The sequence below is a fragment of the Jaculus jaculus genome, chromosome 10 (assembly GCF_020740685.1).
Source record: "Jaculus jaculus isolate mJacJac1 chromosome 10, mJacJac1.mat.Y.cur, whole genome shotgun sequence".
Classification (NCBI taxonomy): Eukaryota; Metazoa; Chordata; class Mammalia; order Rodentia; family Dipodidae; genus Jaculus; species Jaculus jaculus.
The window spans coordinates 329,088-349,236 of NC_059111.1; the positions used below are offsets into that span (position 1 = coordinate 329,088).

General features: G+C 42.6%; 1 protein-coding gene across 5 annotated transcripts in view; it reads left to right on the top strand.

Moving 5' to 3' along the window:
* Gldn (gliomedin) overlaps window positions 1-20,149 on the top strand; it is a 72,632-nt gene that overhangs the window by 41,197 nt on the left and 11,286 nt on the right. For all 5 annotated transcript variants that reach the window (XM_045161082.1, XM_004662470.3, XM_045161080.1 and 2 more), the window contains 3 exons: window positions 2,507-2,524; window positions 2,835-2,942; window positions 16,936-17,082. In XM_045161082.1, the coding sequence (XP_045017017.1) occupies window positions 2,507-2,524; window positions 2,835-2,942; window positions 16,936-17,082 (273 nt within the window). The remainder of the gene's footprint in view (window positions 1-2,506; window positions 2,525-2,834; window positions 2,943-16,935; window positions 17,083-20,149) is intronic.

Sequence of the window (20,149 nt, forward strand, 5' to 3'; positions counted from 1 at the left end):
CAAGTGCCTTAACTGCTAAGCTATCTCTCCAGCATAGCTTTTTTTTTTTTTTTTTTTAATGAGACTTTCGGAAGTGCACAGGTACTTCCTTGTGGTCATTGTTGTGCTTAGAGGTACCTTAGGTCAGATACCACCCCTAAGTGAAGGGAGGATATCTGAAGGAAAAGGCTTGGATGTGTCTAATTCCAGCGACCAGTGTAGTCTCACTCACCAGGGACCCCATTGATGATGTGCTGATGGGGGTAACTTCAAATCATCTCAGAAAGCCCTAACTTATCTGCATCCCACTCATTTGTGGAGTTTGGTGAAAATGCAATTTCTTGGACCTCACTCTGAGCCCAAAAAGAATTAGACTCTCCAGGTAGCACCAATGTATCTAATTGTGTATGTGTGTGTGTGTGTGTGTACAAGAGAGAGAATGTCAGATAGCCACATGAAATACTGGCTTGAGATTATTAAGCCATTTTCAGCAATCATTTTGGCCCAAAGTGGGAATATATGTGTTGAGAGCTACCCTCCAACACCTATTCTTCCTAGAGTTCCTGTGTTCCAAGAATATTATCTGATATGTCTTCTACCCAATTAGACATGAAGTCTTGCAAAGTCTGCTGAAATATTTCTTGAATGTCTAGTTTTCTCTGCCAACTGGATAGTTACCACATTTATCCACAACTTTGTCTCTGATGTTAACCACAGTGACCTACCACTTTGCCTTTGCTGTTTCTATGTGCCTTACTCTATCCCTGTCTCTCTCAACTCACCTAGTTCCATTCATTTGCCAGCCACAAAGAAAATCTAACAGCAATGTCACAGCATCAGTCCCTGTTTAAGAGCACACTGTGTGCCCCTCACTGGCCTCAGATACGGTCTGTATGTCTTGGCTTGGCTTTCAATGCTTCTACTACCCAACCTCAGCCACTGCCTGATTCATCCACATCTTGATTTACACCAGCTTGACCAGTCCTATTCCATTCTTCTATCTGAATCTTAAAAGTTCCCATCTTTAGACCTTTGCTTTTATTTGTCCTCTGCATAGAGTGACTGACTCTTACCTGCAGCCATCTCGGGCATTGTTTCTTCTGGGACATACCTTAAAGCTCACCTCTTGGGAGGCTTCTCAACCTGCAGTGTGCTCAGAGCCTCTTCATAACCCTGGTGGTGTTAGTGCTTTGCAGATCCCTCATGTTGCCCTGTGGTTTAAAAGGACCCGCCCTTCCCTTCATAGACGGTGAGCACAACCGACACAGGGACTAAAATCTCTTGGTAGAGCTTGGTACGCATGTGTGTTTAGGAATGCTGGTTTCTTAATGGTCATAGGCTTGGATTTGTGCAAAGATCTTTATACTCCAGTACTGGGAATTATTATATATGAGCTGGAGAAACAGAAAGAACTCAGCCTCTTGCAGTCCAGCCTCACAATCTTGCCCACAGCCTAGCTGACAATGTCTTAGACATGCCTATTTTTTCTCTTTCTCTTTCTTTCTTTTTTTTTTTTTTTTGTTTTGTTTTGTTTTTTAATCAGGGTCTCACTCTAGCCCGGGCTGATCTGGAACTCACTCTGTAGTTCCATGCTGTCCTCAGACTCACAGTGATCCTCCTGCCTCTGCCTCTCAAGGGCTAGAATTAAAGATATGCACCACCACCACCACACCTGGTAACATGCTTATTTCTAGAAGCAAAATCATGTGTTCAGTTATGGGGAAATGATTCATCCAAACAGTTTAGATCCTTAGGTCATTTCACAGTAAAGAAGGGATTTGTTACCTGACCTGGGCTCTCAAATTTTCTCAGACTATTTCATGCAACAAAATAGAGATCCATCAAGCCAGCTTGTGTTACTCTTCCACAGCCCAGAAGAGACAAACTGGCTGTGTAAGAGTGCTTAGGACTGCTGTGGTAACAGCCAGTTCTCCTCCCCAAAGTGGCTGTACCACCATGTGCTTGACATGCTATGCTTGACACGCTGTGCCAAGGCTACACAGAGGCTACCTACATTGCCGCTGACCCACAGATAATTAGTTTGACTGTTTCAGAGATAATGAGTATTTGAGCCTATAGTGAAATAACACAGAAATTATTCTTGGTTTGTTAAAACTTAAGCAAAAATGGTTTGATTTAGCAAGTGGGTCTTTGTTTAATTGTTTTTAAGTCTCTTTGAAGCATTATAATGAGCCCTAAATAAAAAAATGTGGAAGTTTTCTACTTAATAAAAAATATTCTCCTATATGTACTTTTTCTGTGTTGCTTTGTTTTGGGACAGTGTTTTGTAATATATCCTGGGCTGGCATCAAATATGCTATGTATCTTAGGCTGGCCTCCAACTCATGGTCCTCCTGCTTCAGCTTCCCCATAATTGATATTACAGCAATTACACACCTAAAAAAATGTGGAATTGGTTTAGAATCACTGGGTAAGTAAGATATTTTAAGGAGGGAGGGAATCTGTGGTACAGGTTGTTCCTTCTTCCACCTCTAGTTTATCACCTTAATTTCTTTTTCTGTTGTAGGACCACCTGGCCCACCAGGTAAGTGCCCATGGACTTTTCTAGTTCAAGGGGAAAATATGGGTGGCTGAAACTCCAGGGTCCAAAGAGCAGAAGTAGAGAAGAAGTGTATGGGAAGCAGCCTAGCTCCACTCACATCCTTCTTAATGGCTTGCACTTGAGAACCCACTGTTACTGTTCCCCACTTATCCCTGCTCCAGAGAAAAAAGGAAGGGAAAAAGCAGGAGAGGATGCAGGAGTGTGGATGTCAGCTGTTTCACCTGCTAAAAGAAATCATGTCAACTTCACTGGAGATTTTGTTAACTGTTCTTCCTTCTATGCTTGGACACAGGACCTCCAGGAGTTGGTGGGTTACCAGGACAAAATGGATCAGATGGACAGCCTGGTCCCCAGGGCCCAAAAGGCGAAAAAGGAGCAATTGGAAAGAGAGGAAAAATAGGTATTTTGGCATCTCTTCTAATCAATGTCCTTACTTGTCTCCATGACTGAGTCTAGGAAGAGCTGGCACCATGTGCAAAGTGGGGCAGGGTGCTTCATCCTCTATATGAGATGCCGGTGCAACTCCAACCTAGAAGCCATTGTGTTCTGAAATGCCAAGTTCATTCTTCTTGGTCAAACTCTGACAAATGCTTACCCTAGGAATGGGTTCTCCTCTTTGCTTTCTATCATATAGCTGGAAGTTTGTCAGGAACAGGCCTATGACAACTACAGGTCCTGACACTCCATGTTTGTTCAAGATTCAGCATCTGCCTGCTTCTTCCCAGCTAGCTAGTCATTACATCTTGCTGAAAGTTGATGGACTGATGTTAGCCCTTAAGGGAGAATGGCTCTCACTGTCTGAAACAAAAGGCAGTATTCAGTGTCCCTAAGGTTAGCTAGCACTCAGCTCATAGGGCCCCTCTTAAGAAGGCTTACAGAGATGTGCTAGTGTCTGTAAGAGACTTCCTCTAAAGTGCTGTGAGTGGGGACAGTGCATTCTCTGAGCAAAGGCCCAGAGGCACCAAGGGGTCTGTTAAGTGCATTCTGGAAGTAGTGAGAATCAGGAGCTGGTGCAGAGTCTAGAAGGAAGCCTGAGCCAAGGTGGGGATATTCTGAAGCACTCTCAGCACCAATCCTGGTGATCTGTGGAACCATAATGAAGAAGGCTAGTGTTCAGTGTGGCATGGTAGGGTAAGAGGCTATGGGCTCTTTGCCATCAGGCAAGGTCACTGCCAAGGGGCAGAGAGAGGTGATTTTAGCTGGAGACTCCACCAGTCCCTCCCAGGTGCAACCTCTTGTCTCTGTTGCCCAAGTTCGCCTGGATAGGCCCAAGGCTAGAAGACACACTAGAAGAAATTTTTAGATAACACAATTTCTTCTTCATGCACCTCTGCTGTCATTTCCATAAGCTATTTAAGAGGGAATAAGTGCAGAGGGAGAAGATTGCTTAGCAATCTGCCCCTTGACAAACCACCTGCTCATGTTCCAAGGGCAACCCTGCAATTACAAATGGGCACACAGTGTCAGGTCAAGCCAGGGCAGCACTTACAGAGCAGTGGTAGGGTAATAATTACAACTGCCAATGCACATTATCATAGGATAGTGATGCCTACAATAATGTGCAGACATTCAGTTTATCCTGGGAAGACTCCAAACATGTGATCCAGGCTCGAAGAGGAGTAAGATGGGGCAGATTCAGGGTGATGAGCACCAGGCTAGAAGTGAGCAGGGGCAGATAGGAAGGGGCAGTTTTGAAAAAGATTTGAGACACAGTCATGCACTTGCAGGCATGTGCTTAGCATGCAGCCACACCCAGGAAGAGCATCAAAGTTTATTCATTTATGGGGCAGGTGTTTATGGGTTAGGTGCTAGTCTAAATATTGGAGATCCAGGCCTGTAGTAACAAAAGGAAGTTTCACCTTCTCCCTCTGCAAGTCCACTGAAACACACTGACCAAAACCCTGGGAGGAGAGGTGTTCATTATGTGCAGGAAATCACTAGCTCTTATGTATACTAGCCCCGCATCATTCAGAAGACTCTACCTCTTTCTATAGGGGAGAGGAGGATGAAGGATGTCACTATGCTTGAAGTTGTCCATAGTTACTATGGTGAGTGAATGAGCTGGGATGGAAATTAGCTTGAATAAGATACTCTGAAGTTTAAATGAGCTAGAAGTATAGCCATTATCATGTAAGAAAAAGTAGATCTGGGTATGGTTGAGGTCCTCTGCATTCTCTTTTGAGATAGATGATGGGATTTTGGGTGGGAATAGAAGGCTCAGTTGTCTTACCATATGCAATCTAGTCTGCATGCAGATAAAAGGAATTCCAGGAAGCTTTGTTGTCCCTGGGTAGGTGGAAGCATAGCAACCTTGGATGACCTTAATTCTGAACCTTCCATCTTTGGTGGATAAGCCAGCATTCAACAATCATAAGCACTACAATCACAAGAGGAGATGCATGTTTGAAGGAAGTACAACCATATAAGACACAATAATAAAACCTGGAGAGTCAAGAGGTTACAGCTTAGGTGAGACCTAACAGAGGAGGCAGAGAGGGCAGAGCTCCAGAGGGCTAGTACACAGCACAGACAAAACCCCCTGGCACTGTGACTTTGAAGTGAGGCAGTGAAGCCAAGCCAGAGCCAGACCCTCTAGATGAGCAGTGTAGGTCTGCTCATCAGCTCCCAGGAAAGCACTACAGGCTCTCAGCAGAGACATGACCTTCCCCATGCAACCATGAAGGAGGAAAGGCCTTCATTTAAGCTGAGAGCTAAAGGATCATCAGCGATTTGCCAGGCTGGGTGGGAGAGGGGAAGAGTGGGTGTACATACCAGAAGGAGGGAACAAGTGCTGAAAAAGGAACTGTGTTCTGCAGATAGGGACTGAGTCAGGATAGGTTGTACCCTGTCATTCTGAACAATAACAAGCAGCCACCATGTAGCACCAGACACCCTCCTAGATGCTTTGTGTACTTAACTCATTGAGTTCTCCCAGAACCCTGCCCAGAGGAGTATGTTTTTGCTAGCCATATTCTTTCCAGGTAAAGAAAGCAAATTTTTCTATTTCTCAGACAGGTTATTTGACCACTGTGGGCCACCATTTCCTTAGTTACTAAAAGGGGATGATAATCATGACCACATAATGTTAGAAAGATTAAATGAATGAATATATGTGAAGTATTTAGGGCCTGACAATAGTAAATTAGCATTAGCTATTATCATTTTTATTTTTAATAATTTCATACATGTATATAATGTATTTTAATCATATTCACTCCCCATTATCCTATCATATCCCTTTTACATGCCTGCTAAATTCCTTCCCAACTAATCCTCTTCCTAGTTTTATGTTTGGTTGGGAATTTTTTTTTTAAATACACTGAGTTAAACTGGGGTTGCTTGCATGAACATGGGTAGGGACTTAGCCATACCACTTTATAACATGATTCCCCTTCCCCAGCAACCATTAATTGCCAATAGCTACTCTGGGTGATATGAGATCTCATGAGCCCTTCCCAGACCAATGATGGAATGTTGAGAGCACAATCATATGCAGGAATTCACTGCTACCATGAGTTCATGAATGTCCAGAAAACAGCATTCCACAACACTCTTCCCCACCCTCCAACTCTTACATTCCTTCCACCCCTTCTTCTGTAGTGTCCCTTGAGCCTTGGAGTGGGTGATATAAATGTCCCATTAAGAGCTGAGCACACAATAGTGACTTATTCACCAGCTATGTGTCTCTGCATTAACTTCTGCCCACTGCAAAAAGAAACTTCTGTGGTCAAAGCTGAGATCAGCATTAATCTATGGGTATAAACATCATAAATATTTAAAAGGCATATTATCATTATCATAATTGAGGAAGGAGAAATTTGGTTTGGGGTCAAAAAGAATTCTAGGGTGCTATTTTTTTCACATGTTCAACTTTTTCAAATATGTTTGTATTTTATGAAACATATGTATTTTAATATATTTTAATAGAATGTTATTATGTACTTAACCTATATGTGATTTGACTATTTTTAATTGATACATCGCAACTATACATAACTTTAGGGAATACTGTGGTATTTTAATACATGTATACAATATGTAATGATTAGATCAGAGTAATTAGTATATCTATCACTTTAGACAAGCATACATACACATAAAAGAGGCAGAAGGGTGAATAGTTCAAGGCCAGCCTCGGCTACATAGTGAGTTTGAGGCTACATGGTTTAATCAAAGAGATTAAATAAATCAATAACATTTCTTTATGATGGAACTATCTCATCTCTATTAGCTGTTTTGAACTGTCCAACTCATTGTTCAACAGCTGTTATCCTTTCTACTATAAGATATAGTTATTTCTCCTATTCAGTTTCACCCCATACAAATTAACCATCCCCACTCTATGCCCCACAGCCTTCCCAGGTTTTCTTCTTTTTTTTTTATTAAGTATAATCTTTGCATGGACACATCATATGTTGGTATCCCTGCCTCTCCTCCACTGAGGGTCCTCCTGAGTAGACCGCTGTGACTCAACATATAGCTGTAGTTATGAGAGTTGCAGTCTGTCATTGTGGGGAGGGCTATGTCTCTGGAGACTCCTTCCCACCTTGTGGCTCTTACATTCTTTCCACTCCTTCTTCCTCAAACTTCCTTGAACCTTGGTGGGTGTGCTTTAATCCTACTTTGGTGTTGAGCTCTCAGCAGCTTTTGGATTTCTGTGGTTTGAGTATCCTCAGCATCTGTCTCCATCACCCTGGCCCAGGTTGTCAGGCTCACCAGGAAAACAGCACACTTTCTCATCTCACCAGCTCCTCTGTGCTTTTAGCTGGGTCCTGGCTGCTGCATGAGGGGTGGTTCATCTCTTGTCAGGAAACCAGTTATCATTCTTGTCTTGTTGTTAGATTTGGCTGTCCTCAGTTCTGGCTGCTTTCTGATTTCTCCTCCAGTCCTCTAGTGTGGTTGTGAGTCCACCATCTTGGCTGGAAATCTAGCCTGGAACTCTTGATACGTCTCCTCCCCAGGTTTTTTTTTTTTTCTCAATTTTTATTAACATTTTCCATGATTATAAAAAGTATCCCATGGTAATACCCTCCCCCCCCCACTTTCCCCTTTGAAATTCCATTCTCCATCATATCCCCTCCCCATCTCAATCAGTCTCTCTTTTATTTTGATGTCATGGTTTTTTCCTCCTCTTATGATGGTCTTGTGTAGGTAGTGTCAGGCACTATGAGGCATGGATATCCAGGCCATTTTATGTCTGGAGGGAGCATGCTGTATAGAGTCCTACCCCTCCTTTGGCTCTTACATTCTTCCCGCCACCTCTTCTGCATTAGACCCTGAGCCTTGGAAGGTGTTATCATGATGTTACTCAGTACTCCAGTCACTTCTTTCCAGCACTGTGATACCTTCTGAGTCATCTCAAAGACACTGCCATCTGAAAAGAGAAGATTCTCTACCCAAAGTGAGAGTAGTATTAATATAAGGGTATAAATATTAAGAGAAGTGCTTACTGGGCATGTTGATAAGCATAGTATATACATTTTACCAGACATCAGCAGAAGTTACACCCCTAGGACTCATGACTACCCCTGTTTTAAGTTTTCATTATCATGGATGTGTTTCCCCCCATGAGCAGACCTCCAGTCCAATTGGAAGGCAGTTGGTTTCCACCATGACAGATGTGCCACTATTGCACCCGTTGGCTCATTTGGGATGGCTGGCCAATTATAAGGCTTGCAGTGTCCACTGCTGAGTATCTTCACTGGTGCTATCTCTTTCTCCCATTGAACTACATGTAGAATGGCTTCTTCCAGCTTTCTGTCAGCTGGTCTACATGGGGGAGCTTATCAGCTCAGTTCCAGCAGGATTTCTCAGTGGCCTTGCAGCCCAAGTATGTGAAGTCTTCAGCTATCTCCCCAGGTTTTGATAAACACTATTTCTTTGAGGACTTTACTTCCATATGTATGAACATGTGACATTTGTCTTTCTGTGTCTGACTTATTTCTCTTATTGTAAAGTCTTGACCAAAAGGAAGATAAATGTAAATGCTCAGTACGAGTTTAGAAACTGGACTTAGATTTGGAAAGGTGGGGGCCGAAAGAAACTAGCATCTTCTATGATATTTGACATTCTATTGCCTTAAAATCAAGAGTTTTTTCTTTCCATCTATCTCTCATTTTCTCACATAAGAGTTAATGCTGCAGTGTCTTCTCTAAAGATAAGTCTTCATTTCAAAACAAAAATAAAAATAAAAAAAAATTAACACCTTCCTCCCAATTCATGTCTTTAGACTGGGTTTTGTGTGACACCCTCTGGCCCCTTTTCCCTTGCCTTAGTTAGTGCCAGATGGCACTGCCAAAGATAAATTGTCCTCCCTCACCCCCTGATGAGAAGATGATGGAACTGACCCCAGCCTAGAGCTATCACACAACCCCAAACTCTCATGCTGGTGAAAGTGTTTATTTTGAGTGGGCGATCCCAGAAGAAAAATAGCAAGAGCCACTTCTAGAACAGGAGTTAGTGAGGCAGAATCCAACCTTTCTTCTCTGGCAGTGTGCTCATTCAAAACCATCAGGAGTCGTGGGACAGCGGCACGGTGACGACCATGCAATGCTGCCCTGACCTTCCCTGGGTGAATGGTAATTGACTGGTGCTTTAGTGCTCATCCAAAGTATGGCCCAAGCAATTTGCTAACAAAGATCTGAGGGTACTACGGCAGACTGTACATAGAGCATCTTGCACCCTTTTTTCTTTATTTTTTTAAGAGAAAGAAAGAACTGGCATGCCAGGGTCTTAGACACTGAAATAAAACACCACATGCATTTGCCACCTAGTGTGCATATGCAGTCTTACTCATGCATGGCCTTTGTGCATCTGGCTTACGTGGGATCTGGAGAGAGACTGAGCATGCATGCACCTTCCCTAACGAAGGCTGGAAGAGTGACAGCGCACACTCAACAGCTCCGGGTGCCGCCCTAGTGGCGCGCTACAACACGAGCATCTTCCTCTTGGACATACGGCCTTTTTGAGAGAGGAGATAAACAGCAAATAAGGTAGGAATAAAAGAAAGGAAGAAAAATTGGATGATTGCAAAAGGCTCTTGTGTTAGAATAAATAATGTCTAGAAAACTTTGGTGCAGACAGCAGATACCATTTCCCTGAACACTGCTAAATGCAGGTCATATGAAACCTTTGCAAGGTATCAGTAGCACTTGGCATATTGTGCAAGTGGGACTCTATGGCAACGATCAAGGCTTTTGTTTCCTTCAAATAATATGCCAAACTACTTATTTAAAATACTACAAGGGATGCCTGTTCATGCAGAGAGCCCAGCTTAAGGGATTTTGTCAAATGAGACAACTTTCCAACCAGGTGTCCTACTGTCTATGGGTAGGCAAGACCCACAGCAATGGGATTTGGAGCTATTGTGAGAAGTGCTTCCTGAACTATGAGTCCTACCCAGTAGTAACGCAGTAAGCATCACCATGTTCCTTCTGACTACAGCGCTGAGCCCACGGCCGAACCAAGTGCTCCTGTTTTACCTCCTCCTTCACGGTGGCTCCCAAGCTAGAGCTAAATTTTATGCTTTTCACTTAGATTTCTCTCTTTCTTGTACTTTCCTTTCTTCCTCCCTTCCTTCTTTTTTCTTTTTTTTTGGGGGGGGGGAGGTTTTTTTTGAGGTAGGGTCTCACTCTGATCCAGGCTGACCTGGAATTAACTATGTAGTCTCAGGGTGGCCTCAAACTCATGGCGATCCTCCTCCCTCTGCCTCCCAAATGCTGAGATTAAAGGCGTGCGCCACCAGCCTGGCCCCTTCCTTCCTATTTTTGATACAGGTTCTCTTATAGACAGGACTCCAATTTGCTATGCCTTGTTTTTATGTGGTGCCAAGAGTTGAACCTAGGGCTTCCTGCATGCTAGACAAACACTTTACTACATTCCCAGTCTGTTTGTGTGTTTCTTTGTGACAGGGACTCTTGCAGCTCAGGCTGGCTTCAAACTCACTATGTAGCTGAAAACGATCCTGCACTCCCAGTCGGTGCTTCTCCCTCCACTTCCCCAATTCTGGGATGACAGGCATGGGCCCCCACACCCAGCTCTATGTTGTTTTATGATTGTTTGAAATCTAGTTAATATTATTTTGTTCAGTAGGAGATGGGAATGTTTTGCTAGGGATTAAACCCAGGACCTTGTGCATGTTAGGCAAATGCTGGATTCCTGGCCAACAGCCCCAGCCCCTATGACACACTCTCATGTGAAACCCTCCCCCTGCACTTACAGGGCTTGAGGAGAGCCACTTGAGAGCAGGTAGCACAGCAGGGGTGGGCTCTAAGACTAGTTGGGACGTTGATCTGTAAGGTGCCTTCCAACCTGGGTTTCTCTGATTTTCTTGGGGCAACTGTATTGGAATCTTGCATGGCTGGTATGAAACAGGAAGGTCCATATAGGTTCAAAGCTGGAGGGAGACATTTGCAAAGCCAGGGGACAACTGAAGAATGGAGATGGGTCAAGTTAATGGGGCATAATGAGGCTAACTGAGCAGTTCCTTAGCCAGGACCTCAAGAAAGGACGTGAGAACTGGCAAAGTACAAAAGGTAAAAGATCCCAAATCTTCTTTGGTATGGACCTTGAAAGAAAACAGTTTTGATTGCAAACAAAAGAGAACACAGGGCTCTGGATCTTCCCTGTTGCCTGCAAACTCTGTCAGTTTGAGCCATATCTCTGTCACTGTTAAGCAACATCGCCTGTTTTTATCCCACTGTTAAGCAACATAACACTACTGAGCAGTTATCACCTGACACAGTGTGTCCCATTGGCTAACCCAACTCTAGCAATGTGTTTGTGCAGGCCCTAGGATTCCTGACTAGTCATGAATTTTAATGGTTCTTTTTATAAATTTCTTGAGATTTTTCTACATAAACAATCAAGCCACCTGCAAATAAAGACAATTTTAATGCATCCTTTCTGGTCAACATACCTTATATTTCTTTTTCTCTGGTTTATTGCCTGCATTTTACCTCCAGTAGAATGTTGTAGAATGTTATACAGAATTAATGAGCATGTAGACCCTTGCCTTGTTCCTGATGTTAGGGAGAGAACATTTAATTTTCTATTGGTAAAGATAATGGTTGCTATAGGTTCTTCATAGATGTGCTTTCTTAGACTGAGGAAATTCCTTTCTATTATCAGTTTGATGAGAATGTTCATTAAAAGTCTATGTTGAATGTGCTAAATTATGTTGACTGAATGAGTCACACTTTGGAATCTATGGTGGCAAGCAATTAAGTGACTTGAAAGGCAGTCCAATCCAAGCTTGGTCATTTAAATTTTGTAATCATGAGTCCATGGCCAACTTTATCTTGAAACTAATTTAGCCTTTGCTAGGATAAGACTTTAAAAGCTCTTCCCAATAGTCCTGTCAGCATAAAACAAGAATTAGGCTTTAAAATAAATAAGAGAGTAGTTTATTCATAACCCAAACTGAGTGACCATAGTCCAGGAACACGGAAGCATGTTACCCTCAATGTTTTATCTTTTTTTTGTGGTGGGGGAGAGTTGAGGTAGGGTCTCACTCTAGCCCAGGCTGACCTGGAACTCACTCTAACCCCTGGCTGGCCTCAAATTCACAACAATCCTCCTACCTCTGCCTTCCTTACTGCTGTCAGCTTGATGTTGTATTTGTTTTTATTGACTTGAGAGGGAGAGAAAGAAGCAGAGACACAGAGAGAGAAAATGGGCACACCAAGGCCTTCAATCACTGTATACAAACTCCAAACATATGCGCCACCTTGTGCATCTAGCTTATGTAGGTCCTGGAAAATTGAACCTGGGTCCTTCAGCTTTGTAGCAAGCATCTTAACCACTAAGCTATCTCTATAGCCTTCAATGATGTAGTTTGAAGTGAAAAATGTTCTGTGCGTTTTCATATCTAAGAATCAAGAAAATCGTAAATATCATATTCACAAGATGTACTAGTGAAGGCCTTAGACAGGCTGCAGCCCAGCAGGGAAGTCTTTTTTATAGGTTTTTTTTATCTCATAGCTTTTTAGCTTTAGGGTTGGTGAAGGCTAGAGATCTGCTAAGCTTAATAGTACATTCAAAGACATTTACTTCATGGAGATTGTTAGGTCAGATCCAAAGGCTAAAAGTAAACAGCTCTGTTTCTAAAGAGCCTAAGATAGCCCAAGATAATGTAACATTCCATCTGTTGGTGCAAAACACACAGCTCTACATCAAAGAGAATAAGAGATAGTTTATTCTGGAGCCAAATATGAGTGACCGTGACCTGGGAATGTAGACTTAGGTTACACCATGTTCCAATGTGCTAGCAATTTTATGAAGTTTTATAGTTATGAAACAAAAGAAAGGTATAAACCAAAGCACTTTTGAAATACATTGGTGGAAACATCAGTAAACAGGTATAGCAAAGTGAAGAATCCTTTGCTATTGGATTTAGATGCTATCTGATGATAATCTTATCTTTTAGGGTGGTGGTAGACAGGGGATCTGTTTATGTAAACACAGTGGTGGATGTTAACTGGCCATTAAAGGGGCTAGATAGCTCAAGAAAATATGGATGTGGGCCTGCAACATTTCAGTCTCTGGACATTAAAATTCTAATAATAATAATAATAATAATAATAATAGTCGTGCAGGTTGGTTTTCAGGTAACATTAATTCACAAAACTCTCCACAATCACAAGGTTCTACTCAGGGACGGTTAAAGCCATCTAGAGAGTCTCCACTATAGATGAGGCATCGTTAGAGAACTTCAGTTCACATCCCATTTCTTCATGCAATTACTCCACTTTGACTTATAGAAAGAAAAGCTGTTTGCTGTGTGAGTTCTAAAATGATACATTGAATGTCTGTTCATGTTTACTCTGGCCATATGAAGTTCTACTCTGCAAAGAACATCACTCAACTGAAAACTCATAGGAACCATGGGCATATTTCCAGGGCTCTTCTTATTGTCAATCAGTCCAAACTCAGAAACTTCAGAAGTCAAGGGACTTTGGGATCTTAGAAATCTGATCAGTATTCTAAGGAAAACAGAAAAAGGTGGGAACATGTGTGGGTATTAAGAATAAGTTGGAGCTACCTGGCTAACAAAGTAAATGACATATAGAACTGATCCAATAATTAGTCAAATGCTCACCATGCAAGCATGAGATCTTGAGTTCCATCTCTGAGCTCATGGAAGAATGCCAAGTTTGGTGCCATGGGCTATACCAGCATTGAGAAGACAGAGATAGATAGATTTCTGGGGTCCTCTGGCCAACCAGTCTAGCCTACTTGGTGAGTTTCCAGCCAGTAAGACACTTTGTCTTAAAAAAATAAACAAGTAGCCAGTGGGTCGTGGCACACACTTTTAATCCCAGCACTTGAGAAGCAGAGGTAGGAGGATCGCTGTGAATTCAAGGCCACCCTGAGAATACCAAGTGAATTCTAGGTCAGCCTGGGCTAGAGCAAGATCCTACCTTGATAAACCAAAAAGTAAATAAATAAATAAGTAAATAAAAAGATGAAAAGCATTCTTGAGGAACAATACCCAAGGCCTTCATACACACATGCACATATGTACACACACAAACATGCACACAAACACAAAGACCAGAAAGAAAAGGATTTGCAGACAGAATGATAGCCCCGTGACTTCTTGTACTTTTTTTTTTGCTTTTTTTAAATGTTTTACTGACAATTTCAATAAGCATTGACAATAAACCATAATTCCCATCCTCACCCCCACTCTCTCCCTTTCAAATCCATCTTCCATTGAATCCCTTCTTCTTTCCAATTAGTCTCTCTTCTATTATCATTTTTTTCCCTCCTATTATGAGGGTTTTGTATAAGTAGTACCAGGCACTGCAAGGTCATGATATCCAGACCATTTTGTGTCTGGAAGATTGCATTACAAGATCTTTATTTTTTTATTTTATTTTATTTTAGAGGGACAGAGGACAAGAGAGAGAGAGAGCTGACCCGCTCAGCCACTGATATCAACTCCAGATGCTTATGCCACCTAGTGCTCTTACCTCACCTTTGAGTATCTGGCTCATGTGGGATCTGAAGAGTTGAACATGGGTCCTTAGGCTTTGCAGGCAACTGCCTTAACTGCTAAGCCATCTCTCCAGCCTGAAGATTGCATTATAAATAGACTTATCCTTCCTTTGGCTCTACATTCTTTCTGCCACCTCTTTCACAATAGACCCTGAGCCTTCGAGAGTATGTTTAAAAAAGATATGTCTCAGTGTTGAACACTCCTCTGTCACTTCTCAGCACTATGATGACTTTTGAGTCACCCTAATGGGCAGTGCCATCTGAAAAGAGAAGCTTCTCGAACCAAAAGTGACAGTAGCATTAATATATGGGTATAAACATTTTTTAAAAAGTGTTTAGAGGGCAGTTTGGTGAGCATAATATAAGCATTCAGCCAGACAACAGCAGAAATTACTCCCCTAGGCTCATAATCTCCCCAACCACAGGCTTTTGACTAGGTTTTCAGTACTAGGCATGTATTTCCTCCCATGGAGCAGGCCTCCAGTCCAATTAGAAAGCAGTCAGTTTCCCCAATAATAGACATGCCACTATTACACCAATTGGCACATTTGGCTTAGCTGGCCACTCTTAAAGTTTCCAGGGTCCACTGCAATTTAACACTGGTGATGACTTCTTTCTCTGAAAAGGTGCATGCAGCATACCTCTTTCCAGCTTTCTGACAACTAGTAAACAGGAAGGTTTCCAGCTCAGCTTCAGCTTAATTTCTCAGTGACATGGAGCCCATTGCTTTGTGTTTTAAATATATTTTTATTATTTATTTATTTGAGAGAAAGAGGGGGAGAGGGAGAGAAAATAGGCATGCCAGGGCCTCTGGCACTACAGATGAATTCCAGATGCATGTGCTACTCTGTTCAGATGGCTTTATGTGGGTACTGGGGAATTGAACTCAGGACCTTAGGCTTTTCAGGCAAGTTCCTTAACCACTTAGCCATCTCTCCAGCCCTGCTGTATGTTTTGAAATAGGATCTCATTCTGTTGCCCAGGCTTGCCTAGACCTTACAATCTTCCTATTTCATCTTTTCCAATGTTGGGTTAGCATTGAACCTTTTAATATGCATCTTGAACCTCCAGGTACATGTTTCTGTCCCTTCTTCCTTCAGATCAAAGGGAAGAGGTAAACAAAGTTCAATTTTTTTTTTTTTTTTTCGAGGTAGGGTCTTACTCTGGTCCAGGCTGACCTGGAATTAACTCTGTCATCTCAGGGTGGCCTTGAACTCATGGCAATTCTCCTACCTCTGCCTCCTGAGTGCTGGGATTAAAGGCGTGCGCCACCACGCCCGGCCCAAAGTTCAATTTTAAGGCAGCAGCTGGAATCACCTTAGTCAACATACTTCATTATGAAAAAGCTCTCTCAATGTTGCCTTCACTATAGTTTCCCTTTTATTTCCATACTACACAGATCTCCCCTCTGCTATTCAGTCTGCAGATTTTAGCATCTTCATTTCTCTAGATTGATTTTGGCCTACTCAACTCCTAGTTTGCCAGTCTCTGCTGGATCTTCTTCCCATGCTGAGGGAACTGGCTCCCTACAGTCAGCTGGAACAGTCCATGATGCCCTGCCATGTCTTTGGTCCATGCTGAGACATGCTGCTGTCCCTTCTTGGCTGATTTTTAGCTGTGTGGCAGAAGACAACAATTACCATAGTCACTGCTCCTCTCAAACAGAAGCAGAAATTTCACCCACTATTTATCTTTTGTTAATAACATTACTGACCCTGTTAATGGCTGTCCTAAAACACTTCATTGCTTTGCTGTTATGACTAGAGCCTTTCCCACTACAGTGTCACAGAAATGGCAAATGGAAAGACAGAGGCCCTGTGTTAGTTGATTTTCTTGTTTCTGCAACAAAATACCTGACAAAAGCAACCTAAGGCGGGAAAGGGTTATTCCGGTTCAAAGTTGAAGGGGCAGTCCACTGTGCTGCGGAAGGCACAGCAGCAGGAGCATGGAGCAACTGGTCACAGGCTCTCTGTTGTTAACTTAGCAACATTAGTAACAAGCACTACAGGCCTGGCTTCAGCTTTTCTGAAAGGACAGCAGGAAGACTGCCGAGGTCCCCACTCCACTGTGTTGAGAGAAATAGACTAAAGAACGCAGCACTTCTCAAAGTGGCCCCTTCATCCTCTGTGAGGACCACACTGGACTCCGCATCAGGGTTCCTATCCTTCTTTCCACTGTTATGTCTCTCCATCCTGTTGGCCCAGACAGATTTCTCTAGTTTGGCAGAGACGCCTGTAGAGACGATCTTTGAATGAGCATTTGGCTATATCCCTGCCCTAGACAAGTTGTGGTGTATGGTTTTTAAAGCTGCTTGACAAAACTACAAAATGTAATTATTACAAACCAATGCACTTGGATTTCTTGCAAAATAAGCTAATTTTTTTTCTCCTCAGGTTTACCTGGAGCCTCAGGAAATCCAGGGGAAAAGGGAGAAAAGGGGGATAATGGTGAACTGGGCTCACCTGGAAATGAGGGCCCTCCAGGGCAAAAGGGAGACAAGGGAGACAAAGGAGACGTATCCAACGATGTGCTGCTGACAGGTAGGAGGGGAGTTGTCCTTGCTCTTCGAGGGCACAGGGGGCCCAGAGGCCTGGTTTGCCTCCCAAGAGTTTCTGCTCCTCTCTCCTTATTGACTCTTTTGCAACAAGTTCTGGAATATTTTGTTTTGTTTGTTGATACAGGGTGTCATGAAGCCCCGTCTGGTCTCAAACTGTAGCTGAGCCTAATTTAAACCCCTGATCCTCTTGCCTCCATCTCCCAACTGCTGGAATTATAGGCAAGCATTCCCATACCTTGGATCTACTATGAGCCATTTAACTAATTCAAATTTAAAAGCTATGGCTGGGTGGGTGCAGTGGCACATGCCTATAAACTTCAGCCCTCTGGAGGCTAAAGTAGGAGGATTGTTGTGAGCATGACACATAATGGCACCTTGGCAAAAAAAAAAAAAAAAAAAAAAAAAAGGCAGAAAAATTGTAAGAATAGGAGGATGGGAAAGAATACTGCAAAATACTGCCTTCTGGATATGACATAGTCATTATACCCATGAATTCACAGCAACTCTGTACGAGATTAAGCCTGTCGATACAGGTCAATAAGACTTGACACCTCCCAGAGTAACTAATGGCAGCTACTGGTTGCTAGAAGAGGGAAGTCATGTTCATCAGTGGCATAGCCACTTGTAAATTGCCCATCCCATGGTAAATAAGCTTCTATTTATGATCATGCAAGCACCTCTAATTTAACTCAGTGAGGAGAGCACCATGAAAGTAAGTAATAGGGAAGAAAGGCATTAATGGGAGAAGAGGAGGATATGAGAAGGGATTTAGGAGAAATTCGAATTGGGGAGGCCCTGCTCCATGGAATTGGGACAAAATTCAGTGGGTGGCTTCAGTCCAGAGTAAAAGCACATATTTGGTGCAACTCTCAGTACCTGAGTTCAGATCCCCAGGCCCCATATAAAAACCAGAAGCTGTGGTTGACTTCTGTAATCCCAGTGTACCTACATCAAGAAAGAAGGCAGAGATAGAAGAATTTCCCAGAAGGTCACTAACAGAGCAGAGTGATGAACAACAATGAGAGACTCTGCCTCAAATGAGGTGGAAGGCAAGGTCTATAACCTGAAAGTTGTCCTCTGACCTACATGTGTCATGGCATACATGTACCCACTCATACACGTGAACATGCATACACATACCCCTCTTTTAACTGATTAATTAATTAATTCTTAAAAAAAAAAACTGATGTCGGGCTGGAGGGATGGCTTAGTGGTTAAATGCTTGCCTGTGAAGCCTAAGGACCCTGGTTCGAGGCTCGATTCCCCAGGACCCATGTTAGCCAGATGCACAAGGGGGTGCACGCGTCTGGAGTTCATTTCCAGTGGCTGGAGGCCCTGGTGCACCCATTCTCTCTCTGTCTCTCTCTCTCTCTCTTTCTCTCTGCCTCTTTCTCTGCTCTCAAATAAATAAATAATTTTAAAAAACTGATGTCATGGAGGAAGAGACACAGAAACAATTAGAAATTGAGGTACTCTGGAGACTATATCATAAAAGTATGATTATCCTACTTACGTACTCCTATATAGTAAACACCTGAAGACACCATTTATGAATTGGAGACTTTACCCATAGTTTAAAAATGTGTAAACCAAAAGAAGTGAGGCATAGCATCTGTCCTTAGAAATCTAGGAAAATCGTATCTGAATCAGTCACCCACAAGCCCCCCTCACCAGCTCAAGGCAGGTTGTCTGCTCTTTTTCACACCCATTGCTAAGACCAAAGCACCAAGAAAAGATCAAATGATGTTTAGCACATGTTGCATCATAAACAAGATGTTACAATGCAAAATAGGTTAAAATTTAAGGAGTGTTTGGACAAATGTATGTAAATATAAAAATATAAAATACTGTCTTGGAGCAATCATGGAGGATCACTCAGTATGTGATGTGCCTACTGCTGGTGATATAGGTGTGGGGACTCCCCTGGACCTGCAGATAGATCCTGAAACATTGCTCAGCTCCTTCTAGGAGACAGGCAGCTTGTACTTTGAGGACTTCTCTGATATCTATAGGATCATGAAGTTCAGAACCATCTTTTGTGCCAAAATGAAAATTTAGAAAAGAATATGCTTACAAAAGAAACTTTATCTTTAAGGGCTTGATGATTTTTTTTTATCTCTATATATCTTCCAAATCAGAGTATGTGCTTTGTATCTGCTGTATAGACTATATTATATATAGCTGTGTCAACCAAAATAAAAGATCAGAGTTTCAGGGCTGGAGAGATGGCTTAGTGGTTAAGTGTCTTGCCTGCAAAGCCTAAGGTTGTGAGTTTGATTCCCTAGTGTTGCAGTCAGGTTTGCATTAGTGGGAGAAATCACCCAAACAACAGCAGCTTGTGGGGAAAAAAAAAGAGGTTTATTTTGGCTTACAGGCTCGAAGGGGAAGCTCCATGATGGCAGGGAAAACGATGGCATGAGCAGAGGATGTACATCAACCCCTAGCCAACATAAGGTGGACAATAGCAACAGGAGAGTGTGCCAAACACTGGCATGGGGAAACTGGCTATAACACCCATAAGCCTACCACCAACAATACACTCCCTCCATGAGGCATTAATTCCCAAATCTCCATCAGCTGGGAGCCTAGCATTCAGAACACCTAAGTTTATGGGGGCATCTGAATCAAACCACCACACCCAGCACCCACATACTCCAGATATACAAGGTAACACATACATCTGGAGCTCATTTACAGTGGCTAGAGGCCCTTGTGTACCCATTCTCTTGCTTTCTATCTTCCTCTTTCCCTCTCTCATAAATAAATGAAAGGTTAGAGTTTCACTAAAGGAATGGATGAAGTTAGAAAATTTCAGTAAGACTTGACAAATGCATTGCCTTTTGGTGCTGCTTAGGTTTTTAGGAAATAATTTTTTTGTTTTGTTTTTCCAAGGTAGAGTGTCACTGTAGTTCAGGCTGATCTGGAATCCACTCTGTAGTCTCAGGGTGGCCTTGAACTCACAGCAATCCTCTTACCTCTGCCTCCTGAGGACTAGGATTAAAGGTGTGCGCCACCACTCCCAGTTTAAAAAATATTTATAGCAATGCATA